This window comes from Prorops nasuta, unplaced genomic scaffold (genome assembly GCF_024137725.1).
Source record: "Prorops nasuta isolate Cenicafe-Biocafe unplaced genomic scaffold, Cenicafe_Pnas_1.2 PNAS00002, whole genome shotgun sequence".
NCBI classification, from domain to species: Eukaryota; Metazoa; Arthropoda; class Insecta; order Hymenoptera; family Bethylidae; genus Prorops; species Prorops nasuta.
This window is the reverse complement of record NW_027116799.1, coordinates 7,873,326-7,886,339: the sequence shown is the minus strand read 5'-3', so window position 1 is coordinate 7,886,339 and position 13,014 is coordinate 7,873,326. Positions and strand designations below refer to the sequence as shown.

At 45.0% G+C, this 13,014-nt stretch overlaps 1 protein-coding gene across 4 annotated transcripts in view; it reads left to right on the top strand.

Moving 5' to 3' along the window:
- Window positions 1–726: 726 nt before the first annotated feature.
- LOC136777533 (C-Maf-inducing protein-like) overlaps window positions 727–13,014 on the top strand; it is a 50,449-nt gene continuing 38,161 nt past the window's right edge. Inside the window, exons 1-2 of one of the 4 annotated variants that reach the window (XM_066733918.1) lie at window positions 727–1,040; window positions 7,828–10,271. In XM_066733918.1, the coding sequence (XP_066590015.1) occupies window positions 8,889–10,271 (1,383 nt within the window). In that variant the 5' untranslated portion in view covers window positions 727–1,040; window positions 7,828–8,888. Of the gene's footprint in view, window positions 1,216–3,535; window positions 4,200–6,958; window positions 7,355–7,827; window positions 10,272–13,014 lie in introns of those variants that run through there. The other 3 variants (XM_066733894.1, XM_066733899.1, XM_066733908.1) reach the window with 3 other exon arrangements.

Sequence of the window (13,014 nt, the reverse complement as noted above, 5' to 3'; positions counted from 1 at the left end):
TGATCATTATTACCGAAACAAGGAGATCTGTAACACTTGTTACACGAGGATAAAGAACTCTTTTTTCCTCAAGAAAATCGGTAAGTGCCAAAGTTTTTCCACGTTTTCTTTGAATGGAGTAATATAACATCTATTATTATACAATCTCAAAATTTTACTGCCTATAAAACCAGAAATCGAATGTTTAAACGCATCGTTGCTTCGACTTATAAATATTGTCCCAGACCGATGCCAAGACTCATTTTGCTCGCTGTTATTAATATCTAAAAGCTCTACGTGCTAATTATCTCGCTCAGTGGAGTCTGCAATGGTCACGAGTTCTCCTAAAGAAATAATTGGTGAAAAATGTCGAATTTATTCAGCGTATTTCCACGGTAAAACATTATTACAAAATATTTAGAGCTTTGATGAATGTTTCGAAGCACGGGCGAGATTTATTGGTCGCTCCGGTGTTGGTCGGAAGGGTGGGGGAGATTGTTAAATATAATTAAGAGAGTCGATGGAAATACACGGTTGATTGTGATAAAAATGGAACGATTTTTGGAAAGCGATAAAAGCGGATGTTGCGAGAGAAGGGAAAAGTTTATTGGAGCGAGAGAGGATATTTTGATAATTTGGGAATGTTTTCGAGTGGTATACGTTCGGTTGGTGGTGGTTCGCTGGTGAGCCGGAGCCGAGTGTAGCGTCAGTGGCGTGCGCTGGGTATAGCCTTGGATTGCCTTACGTCTACTCGGAGAGGACCTAACATAAGCGAATCGCTGCTATTATCGTGTGCGAGGCTAGCAGCGGTTTACAGTTGCGTTGCCGGCGTGTAAGCGCGCGGTTCTACACGAAACGCTCCGCGATCATAAATTCAGCCGAGCTTCCAATTCCTCCATCTGCCAGCGAATCAAACTTCCGGAAGTCTTTAATTATCCAGTGACTTATGCTTTTTCTATTACTCGCTGGTGATAATTTCTATTTAAAGCTATTTTCGCTCCACTTTTTCTTCAAATTCTTCCAACTAATCTATATGTATATACTATATACGAATAACGAAGGTGCGACTCTTTTGATTTATCTTACAATTTGGTGATCGTGACGTTTCGTTTCACCGAGTCTCTGGATTATTTAACGGAGAGCCAAGCGTTCTTCCGCAGTGTGTCTATTTCTTAAGAGAAACGTTCAAGGAATCTGGGTCGATGGGTCTCTCGATTCGTTCGCAATTACATTCTGGTAAATTGTTTTACATGCAATTATATATATATACACAATCTTTCAGTTGGAAAATTCCTTAGAGTTTACGCTCGGTTTACGTTGAGCTTGGAATAAGGGACCAAAGCTTTGATTCCTGGTTTGATTTATCGGTCGAAGAATCAAATGATTGCAGTGCGAGTGTTATTCGAAGAATTCCTCTTCGAGTGAGATGACTGTGGAATTGATTTGCTGAGGGGTACCTCGAAGAGTGCTAGTTACTTTGTTGTTCTCCCCTCTCTCTCTCTCTCTCTCTCTCTCTCTCTCTTGTTCCCTATTTGATTAGAGAGGAAAAACTAGGAGGAGTACAATTATTCGAGGGGAGAAAAGCATTTGACGCGCGGGATACTCGAACCTGATTGAAAAAAGTATGGAGGGGAGGGTGAAATACGTAAAATAAAAGGAGAGGAAGGAATGTTGTCGAGGGAAGTGCGTTGATTTTGTGGGAAATGGCGATAGTGGCCCGAGACGTAAACAGTCGGGGTGTTTGACACGTACGGTTACATAGAGGGGGGGGGGAGGAGGGGGTAACAGAGAAGTACGTCCTATCGATCGTAAACGGAACTTTTCTATAAATAAATTTATTAGATTACATTCTGGACAAAAAAAAACTCCACGCTTTTCGCGTACAAGCTTTCATACTTAGGCGCTACTATATCACCAGTGTCGCTACTTTAACCGAAGAATAGAGCGTTTCCCTCCATTTATACCATATTCTCCACCCAGCCTACATCCATTTACAATAAATACATTGTTATTTGCATCAAAAGTGCACACTTTGTCCTCGATCAACTTTCTCATTTTCGATCGACGCCAGTTTTTCTCCCCGGGAATAAAAGCATTTGCGATCATTTCCACAATATTTCCCTCGCAGAAATGTCAAGTTTGCGCGAAAGAAGGGACAGGCGTTTTGCGTTGAGAGGCTCGATCGTGGATGGGGCAACACCGAGGATAAAAACTGAGGCTTTTGTAACGTCGATCGCGTGACAACGATTTTATAAATGAATTTAATACGACTCGAGTATAGCTTAGTCACATTTGACGCAAGAAACGAGCTGATGCAAGTGAACGTGAAAAAGTGTAGTAGCGAAAGGAAATCTGTTGCAAGCCTCGAACTTGTTTCAATGATTATTGGCCAACGAGGTGAATTTATCATGTAATTCGAGATTTGTTGATAGGTTCGATTGAATTTTATCAGAAAAACAGTCGCGGAGATTGCTCATCGGCACGACTCTTGTATCTCGCTTGAGAATTTCCAGTCGAAGTGCGTAAAGAGATGCGTGATTTAGGGGGAGGGGGGTATTAATAAAAGTAATGCGATTTCGTGATAAAAGAGTGTGTCACAATAATGCGATAGCGTAATCATTGATATGTGACCCTGTTGGGGACACGCGACGCTCTCCGAAACGACTGCGTACTTCTCTTCAAGAGGCATCTAATTTCTGTTCTTGCGAGGGTAAAGGGATCCTCGGTTATGGTACGAAAGATCGTCCGCTGCTCTATTCGATGCGAACTCCAATTTCAAAATTCTAAATTCAACGGAAGACAGCGATAAACAAACATGCGACGGTTCTCTCGAGTGAAACTTAAAGAGGAAAGCTTTCTCGTTAAGCTGGACGATTGAATTTGCGGTATTTCGTGTAAGAAAAACAATGTACGTATATATATATATATATATATATATATATACGGAAAGATAATAATGTAATTTTCACGTAGAGACCAGTGAAATACGACGAATGTGTCAGAGCTTGTAAAAGTTGGTGGAGAGGAGAGAGAAAAAAGGTGAAACTAGCGAGAATTCGATAAGGCGTAGCAATTTGTTTAGATGGAAAAACACAAGGTGGTCCTTGGCGTATTATACATATAGCTCGAGGGTGAGAAAGAAAGAGGGAGAGGGGGGGGGGGGGGGGTGAGAGCTCGGTGGTAGAAATTTATTGAAGATGAAAAAGTTGGTAATAAAAAATCAAAAGAGGGAGCTATAATTCAGTGAACCGGGTATATCGGTTTATCAGGATCGAAATACATAACGGGGTGTTTGGGAGAGGAGTAGGAGGGGGGAGAAGTTGAATGGGAAGAGAGTGGTGGGGTTGGAGAAAGAGGGAATGGAGGGGAAGGAGGGTGGAATAAGGAAAGGTAGCGGTGAAAGGGGGTGGCTAGCGGTATATAGGAGCGAGGGAGAAAGGGGAGGGGGGGGGGGAGTGGGTATTTGGAGGCAGCACGCATGCCTCCGGCCTCGAGGCATCGCACGACTGTGGCCGCGTCTGCTGGCATATCGACGAGGAGCGCGAGGAGGCAGCGATCAGGCCCGGGAAACTCCGACACCCAACTATATACAATCAACTTTTTCCCATTTCGTCATTTCCTCTCTCAAAACACCAACTTTCAAAACTGCCAAGCACCACTGACCATATATACGAGAAACGTTCTGCAGGCCCACGTGACTCGACTCACCCCCACCCCAGTACCATCCACCCTGACCAACAAACTTCGAAGCACGTTTTACGAGAAAAGGAGAGAAAAAACTTCAACGATCGTGTAATTCACCTCGTCGATGTTCAGTGGCATTTTTCTCCTACCGTGATACTTCTCAATCGTATAATCGGTCAAGACAATTCTGCAGTGAAAGTACAAATTTGTGAAATACGGTATATATAGTTATTATGGGACTGCCGATTAACGCGAGAACGAGTAGCCACTCGATGTTACAGTAGTGGTGCACCGGCGGAATGATAGTGTCGTTGGATCGATCGATAACGATCGAACGTCCAGCCGATCGGCGAACCTTCGTGATGTAGCGGAAAGCGAGGTCAGTGAACCCTGGAGGAAACACCAGCAATGACAAAGAATGACGATGGAGAGGAAGAGAATCTATAGGCTTCCCAATGCAGTTTAAAGAAAATTCCACCAGTGGGAGATTCCTAGAATCCAGAAGACCCACCAGTGGATCACGTTAATTGCAAAAGGTCTCGTTTCTTCGCTCGAATAGGTTTTGGTGTTTTCTGTACCGGTCGATGAAGCTTCGTTTAAAAGTGAAATGAGCTTTCTCGGATCCGGACGAGGCTGCGAGCGGATTTGCTTTGCTATAAATCATTTTTCAGGTTGTGGGGGGTGGGGAAAGAAAAACGGGAAACACACACCTCGTGCGTCAGAGTATGCTTTCGGGCTCTGGGCGGAGGGGGAGGGGAAAATTGCGCGTAGAATTTGGGGAGCTTTGACCAGTGGCGCGGGAATTTAAGTTCGACCGCGTTTGTTGTGCCACGCGTGTTCCGGACGCTAAGACCGATTCACGCACGGTGAAAGTCAAGGGGGAGAGAGAGAGAGGAAAAGTGTCGGCGTGTGGCTGATGGAGAGGGAGAAACGCGCCGGAAAGGTCTCGCTTGACCTCTGCTCCTCGATATTCCGTAAACAACGCTTGTGTTCCACGCGTCGAAACTAGACCTAGACACTCGAAGCAGAATAGTCTGCGAATTTCCAGCTGGAGTAATCACCTCGCGTCTCTCCACTCTATTTATCTCCCTTTTTCCACTCTCCTCCAGTCGAATCTCTTTCTCCGTCGAATCTGGCGAACCACGCAGAGCCAGCATGCCTCGACGGAGTTTTCCACCGATTTAAATCGAGCTTTGATTGCAAGGGACGTGAGCTCGTTTCGAAATTGGCTGATGGACGTGGGAAATCCTCGAGAACGATGCAACTTCAAATAACAAATAAATATAATAAGAGATGGAGCGAGGATTTCTCTGCGGAGTATTATTCCGAGTAGATCGTAAAATTGGTGGGAATTTTTGTTTATTAAAGGCAAGAGGTCTCGTGTGTTGATATATATATATAAGGGGATTTGAGAATCGTGAAATTAGGGTGATTTCGGAAGGAATTGTTAAGAGTCTCGACGAGGACGAGGCTGATAATCCGTTGGTCGACTCGTAGTCATCGATCGGACGACGCTGTGCGCCGTGACGCACCCCTCGAGTCCCCTCTGCCCCCTCGTCGGCTCTCCTACCTTTAACTATCTCTCCGTCTCTCTCTCTCTCTCTCTTTCTCTCACGTCCGACAGGATGAGACGAGACAACCACTCTTCAACAGAGACGTCACTAAAACCAAACACACCCTTCTACCCCCACCCTCGTCCTACCTCCTCCCCCCCCCTCTCTAAATCTTATCCTTGACTTTAGGCAGAAATAGATTTTCCTGCTTAGCAGAAATGCTATCCTATCGCGTACTTTGTTACTGCTTCTAGACCGACGATCTCAACGTACCCGTAACGCTTTCGCAACGTCATCTTTAAATATCTCATCGCGTCCCAATACGTCATTGTTTCGAACCAAAACGTCATTCACGTCCGTGCCTCGCCGCCATCGATCGTTTATCCAATCTTCGGCTTCACTCTTGACGAGAATAAAAACGTTCATCGTCTCGTAATCATCATTCACGAATTTTCTCCGATAGCCGTTAAAAGTTCGATCGTCTTTTTTGCACTCGAATCTCGTGACGTCATCGTTGCAACGTCATAGACGAACCGATCGCGGAGCGTCTTTTTTCGCTTCAAAGAACTCAACATTTTTTTTCTATACAGCACTCTTGCGTCACTCGATGTCTCATTAACGTTACTGTTGCTCGTTCACGGATCGATGATCACTGTTATCTTCATTATCCGTCTCTCGTCCACACGGAATTGTTTGATTTCTCAATCACCGTACAATTCCGTGGATCTCTATCGACCAGAGCTCGCTCCTACCCGCGATATTTCAACGATATTTCCGAATTCGAAGCTCGTGACGTCATCGTTACAACGTCATCGATGAACTGTTCGCCACACGGAATCATTTTTCATTTCCACGAAACAGCGTTTCCCACAACGATCCTTGCGTCATTCGACATCCCATTAACGTTTTTTGCTCGCTCATCGATCGTGGATCTTTGTTAGAATCGTTCCTTCCTCTTTCAAGACCACCTTCTCAATCACCGTACAAAATTTCGTGTATTCGTCTTATCGCTACACAAACCTCGCGCTCTTGTACACGTTTAGTATAATTCCACCGAGCGAGCGAAGCGTGGTCATCGTCGGCTTCAATTTCCCAATCAATAATATATCGGCCATTATTTACCGTCGCGTCCGCACGTTGCGTTTCGTTCGATGAATCAGTCAGGTACGTATATATATATATATATATATATATATATACGTCATCACCAGAGCGTCATCGTTCCTCCGTAACCGTCGCGTCTTCTCTCCCGAGCAGTTTCGCCAAGTAAATGGAGCTCGATGATAAAATTGATGTTTCGCGTGAAAAATCGCGAGTGTCATTGGACAGCAGCGAGGGTTGATTCGAAGCTATCCTCATCATCATTATCGTTGTTGTCTCGTCGCGATAATGATCGTTGGGTGGCTGGTTCGTCGATTATCGAGGATCATTGAGCATCGGTCGGGTCGAATGATGAGAGTTTTGGACGATGCGCGCGCGTTCTCTTGTGTGTGTGTGCAGTGTATATAGGTGCGAGTGAGATGCGCGGCCGCATCGAAGAGGACGACGACACCTGCGCCGGCGAGGAGTTGCGCTTGTTGCTCGGTGGCCGATGGCACCTCGGTGGGAGTGCGAGCCGCGGAGACGGCGGCACCTGAACTCGCTCGCCTCGCGCTGCCTCAGTTTTTACCCACCTACGGCTCAGCTCGGCCGACCCGAGAGAGAGAGAGAGAGAGAGAGAGAGAGAGAGAGAGAGAGAGAGAGAGAGAGAGCCCCTTCCGTCTGCGTGCATCAAAACCTATATACAACGAACGACGCGATCGAAACTCGCTTTCAGCTGCGATCCTCTCATCTCCCTCTCTTCTTTAATCCACCCCTTGCTCCCCCTCCCCCCTCTCTTCTCCCTCTACACCACCCTTAACAAGCAAAACTTTCACCCCTTCGAATTATTACCCTTTATCCGCAACATATATACCTTACGTGGTTTCTTCGATTTTGTTTCACGATTTTCGATTATGATCGAAACTTTGGAAAAGTGACCGAAGACTCTTTACTGGTGTTTTGGCTGATTTGTTCATTCGTATTGGTATTTCGGTATTTTAGCGATACTTGTGTTTCACCGTCGAGTGCTTATAGATTCGTGGTAGAGAGAAGAGAAGGTAAAAAAATATAGATTTTCTTGACAAATCTCGCTAAATGCCAAGGTTTTTCTTCAGGAAATTAAACAAGATTTGATTGATCCAGCAGCTAAAGATTGCATCTGGCAATTTCTTTGAAACCCTTGAAAGTGCGAGTTTTCGCGGAAATGGATTGAAAATGTGATTCGATCGTCTGGTATTCGATTTTTACCGAGATTAGGAAGGAAACGTAATTTGGTGTAAATTCGATTTTCACAAATATTGGGATAAGGGCGGAAAGTCACGTTTCTCGATTCTCATTGAATTTTGAGAATCGGGAAGCTATATGATTTTATGGACGATGGTTATATTTACTGGAAGCTCTCCATTGTCGTCAGAGTAATCTTTTTACAATGTAATTTAGTTCAGAAAGAAATACGTGTTTAGAATAATCCGTAATTATTGCATAGGATAATATTTCTGCTGAAATTGATATTGATGGTTTTTATGAACAGGACGTGGCATCCGGGAGTAGTTGGCGTGGAGCGACAGAATTGCTGGGTAGGAGAAGTTTCGAGTAGATGACACTGATGTCCTTAAGAGCACAAGTGCTTTGGCTCGTCTGGCACAGTACGAGGACATCGACACCCGTGTAAAAGTGTATCAAACCAGTTTACCGACGACTACCAACGACCTTTCAAAATCGTTCGCGCGTCTCTATACGAGGAATACAGAGTGCGAGTTTCGAGGAGAAAGCCAACGGACTCTGCAGAGAAAGGACTGGAGACGATTTATTTTATCGGAAGAGCGAAGGACCGATGAAGAATAATGAGAGAGTTTTAGGACAAAGAGACCGAAGGATTGGTGATTCTCGCGTCGAAGATGTCTCGTGGCTGTTTCCAACGTGTTCGTAAAAAATCAAAAGACTGAAGAAACGTGGCAGAGTTCGTTTGGCCAGAGTCTGCTGAAAATTTTCTCCCCTCAGCCTGAATTTTGTGCTTCTCTTCGGGTGCAGCTGTACCCAGCCGCGAAAGCTCGCTTCCATACTGCTGGATGAGGTCGAAACGTCAGTAGCAGAGAGAAGCTGGATAGAAAGGAAGTGGCAAACTTGTAACGGCTGACGTAGCCGATCCGCACAGACAGACTTGGAAGAGGGTAGAGCCCCTAAGAAGGGTAAATGTCAAATTGACGTTTGCATGGAGCATCAGAGACACTCCTTATCCCGTCTGGAAGACGCAATTTTGCCAAAGGTCAAAATAAATCCATCGTGAAAATTGCATCGGAAAACTTGGCCAACTTATGGCACTTGAAAACTCCGCTGTAATACGGTCTTCCCGAAGATTTTTATTCCACGTTCCCGAAAAGGGAATGATACCCCGGCCGCGACGGACCCTCCATTAGAATTTGCATCCTGGCCACGTCCTTGCTGCGGACCTAGAAGAGTTTCACCGTTAGCCTATATATACTCGCGCGTTACGGGATTTCGGATAAAAACAATAACACGCTACAGTGGTATTGGAGAACGTAGTGAAAAGTGAGAAGACGTAGTAGCCAACAGGGGCTATTTCGGGACACGATGTTTTGCTTCCAAAGTCCATTCACCAGAGGGTCCCGTGGGATCGTGCCCAGCACAGCCACACTGCCTACCAGCCAGTCCAAATCGACTACAACGATCACAAGCCTGAGCACGTCCTCCAAGATGGACGCCAGGAGACGAGATTCCGAGGCGAATAGCGAAGGCTCCAGTTCCTCCATGAGATATATAGACCAAGAGGCGTCCATGTCTGGCGGAAGTAGCACGGACACTCTTCCGGACATCAGGGCCGATTACCTCGATACCGACCCCTTGTCACCCGCACCTCACCTTCTCACGTCACCCGGAGGTGTAACGGTGGTTCTGGACAGTTACGAGTCCAACAGCGACAAGCAGATCCTTCTGCAGAACGACGGTCACTCGAGGCACTCGTCGTCGAGAGCGTCTCCAACGAGGAAGGTAACGAGCAACGGTACCGGAAGTAGATGGCGACGGAAGTTCCTCCTGAGGCTGCGGTCGACGGACTCGTCGAACTCCAGCAACGGCGAGGTCTGCTCCTCCTCGACGTCCCCTTCGCCCGCCAGCAACTCCACGCCGGATTCAACGTCCTCGAGGAACCGCGCGAACGAGAAAACGACGCCGGTGACCGCAGCGTCCTCTCCCTCGGTCCTCATCGACGTCATTGACGAGGATCCTGGGGGAGAGGCACGGACGCCTGGTACCGCCTCGATGAACGACATAGCCTCGTTGGACAATGGGTTCAGTGACCCCGAGGAGGACGAGGAGGAGGAGCAGGAGGAGGATGAGGAGGAGGAGGAGGAGGAGGAGGAGGAGGAGGAAGAGGACGACGAGGACGACGAGGACGGTTGCAATTTGGAAACGGAAACGGAAGCTTCGTCTTTACCGTCGAGTCCCGCAGCGGCCTCCACCATTGGTTTGTCCTCGACAGCGGGACTGGTCAGCTCCACCGTGCCCTATTACGACTTCCTGTCGGTGAACGGTGGCGCCATGAGACAGGAAACCACCAGTACCAGTTCTCCACAACTGTCCTCCGGGACCAGTTTGATATCGAGCGTGGAATCTCCGCCAGCGGACGCTTGCAAATCTTTCGGGACCGACGGCAATTCCGCCAAGGACCTCCTCAAGCCGGACAGCCTCGAGGCACCAGGATGCTTGCCAGCTGCGAGGTCATGCCCGAATCTCGAGAGACAAAGTGCAGCTTTCGCCACCAGTGGTACCACCAGCCCCAGTCCTAGTCCTGGTCCCGCAGGACCCAGATTCAAACCCCTCGAGGAAGGTGACATTCAAGTGTGCTATTTAAATCAAACCAAAACACTCGTCCGGAAATTACTCTCCAGCAAATTCCTCAGGAGATGGGAGACTCATCATCTCTATCTCAACGACGCCTGTCTCTCATCCAAAACCGTGAGTACTACTCTCTCCACTGTAATTTCATTAACTATATCTCAATTCCTTCTTATTCCTCCGAATCTTTGTCCTCGTAATTATTGCTATTTCCCGTCCAGGAATATCGAAGTCGTTGAAACAAAGTTGCGTGAGATTCGTGTAATAGCGATTCGTTCTACGCCAGAGAACTAACCGTCCGCTAACAATGGTTACTGACCTCGGTGAACAGTACACGGACTCGCGTTACCAGTGTTTGCGCAACGCTAATTCTCTCCGAGCGCGAGAACGTCGAATTAACGATCGAGCAATTATCTCGTCACAATTTACACCGACATCGGTATAACTATAGTTGCTTAGCGTCGTTCTTGACAAGCACGAAGATCGAATTCTTATTAAAATGAAAGCGACGCGTTGTAAACAATCTTTCAAAAGGACACGTCGTTTGGTATTCTTCTGCAAAGTGACGTTAGGTACACTAATTTGTATACAGAGATGCTCGCGCGAATGATGTAGCACCGCGTTGATGGGATAGCGAGCAATGATCGATACAACGATTCATTAATTTCCAGCTGATTTTCCTCGTTCCATGTAATTTATCTCTTTTAATATTCCAATCGTATATAATCGCACGAATTCCGAAGCCCTCGATAAGTTGTTGAAACGGCCGGCCGCAAATGGTTTTTAACGCTGTGGTTGACCGTGTTCTGTGTTTGGACAGTCTGGGAAAAATCATGGCAGATTGGAGGGAAAAAGAAAAAATTGCCCGATTACTTTGTTCTTTCCGCTCAAAAACGATCCACTATTCACTTTTATTGCGTTCCGATGCCAATCGTATTTTTAGCGAAAGCCCAGCTATTCGATAATTGCACGTGTCCCAGGAACAAATTTTCTTAACGAAAATCCTACGGCTCCCCTCGATTTTCGAAACGATCCGCGATTGTGGGTAGAAAATATCGATGAAATCTTGACAGCAAAAATATGATACGAAGCCATTGTGTTTTCCTTTAAGGTAACAAGCTGTAATAGTAGCAGAGATGTATTATGATATTAAAGTACTGCCTGTCTACACGCTCGTAATACACAGGTACAATTTACTTCTGTGTTGTGCTGCTTTTAGTCTTGGTTTCCTCTAACTTCGTAAACAGTCCTAAGTAAGTCATAAAGGCTCAACCATATTATTGTCACTCCAGCAAAATTATTTGCCTCGCTTATCACCGAAAGCTTAGCCGTTCTTTACGTTTTATTATTTTTATTACATAAAATATTGACAAATTTTTTGAAAAGTATCGCAGTGTTGATTAAAAGTTTATAAACAAAGGAATATAATTTTCTGGTGAGAATAGAGAATTGCGAAATTATAATCAGGTCGTAGCAACGTTATTTACACAGTTTTAGCAATAACCGAGCTCGTTTGATTCATTTGATCGTTGTATCGAGCCGATTAATGTAAATTGCGAAGATGGAAGGCCTATCATTGACGCTGCAGAGTATATAGACATATTAGTTTCCGGAGTGGGCTGTTCATTTCAGAGTTACGCTATATACAAGCCCGGATGTATCTGTGTACCTGGAAATCGAGTTTACATGATCGATTTCTGACCGTTGCGTTTATTCTCCGCAAAAACCCACGCCATTATTTTCTAAATTACAAAATCTCTTTGACATTTTGCGAATTTCGATGCACGATTAATATTTTCACTTTTCAAATTGAATCGAACGAATAATTGGTCGCGCAATAATCGCGTCGATGGATAATTCAGGATAAACGCAAGAAATCGATTGACAGCTTTTAGTAAATAATTACCGACTAATTGTTCGTGAAATATTTTGACTGACCTGTTAAATAGATGTCTAGTCGGTTAATCATTAGTCGCGCGCGTTAATTATATATAGAAATAAATTAGCAGGACAGATTGAAGCGTTATTGAATTATGCGCAGCTGCGTTAATTGTTTACGGGCTTCCGTTTCGCCGGGTAAATCCAGTGTTGATTTCGTCGTTACGTCACATGGCTGGATCGAGTCTGCAATTACAGAATTGACATACGCTAATTACGCACGTAAGTTCCACCACGGCCACGGCGTCTCGCTAAATATTTTCAACTCTCAATCCTCATTCCTATATATACACAGAACAAGCGAAATATTTTTCCAGCCGAGGCCCACGTATTTCTTCTTCACCCCCCCCCCCCCCCCCTCCTCTCGTTCCGAATTTCAGTCAATTCAAGCGTTTACAGCACTACCATTGTATTTCTCATTTATTACGAACCAATATATATATATATATATATATATATATACAAATATCGTTATATGAAAATTTCTCCTCGACTTTTGTAATGAACAAATTGAATCGTTCATTTAGAAAAAGCTCCTCGTGTCAAATGCCAACTTTTTTTATCCCAAGCGATAAATCAAGTTTGTCGCTCGTACACATATTTCTCTATACGTATTATTCAAAGCCGAACAATTTTTCTCCTTGAAAATCTACCTGATTTTTTCCGTCTTTTTGCGCAAATTACGAAAACCCGTTTGATATAATTTTAATTTACGATTATTATACTATATAGCAGGAGTTTACAACTTATACGATTGCGCGAATGATTGTATTGGTTATTGAATATTCTTTTATCTCGAGGAGAGTTTCTTATGTAGATGATAACAGAGGGACTTTAAAAAATGTGAGGATTGAAAAAAAAAGCATGCAGAGAAACGTCGAGAGTAAAGATTCGTAATGTTAGCTCGACAATAACTGATTAGGTG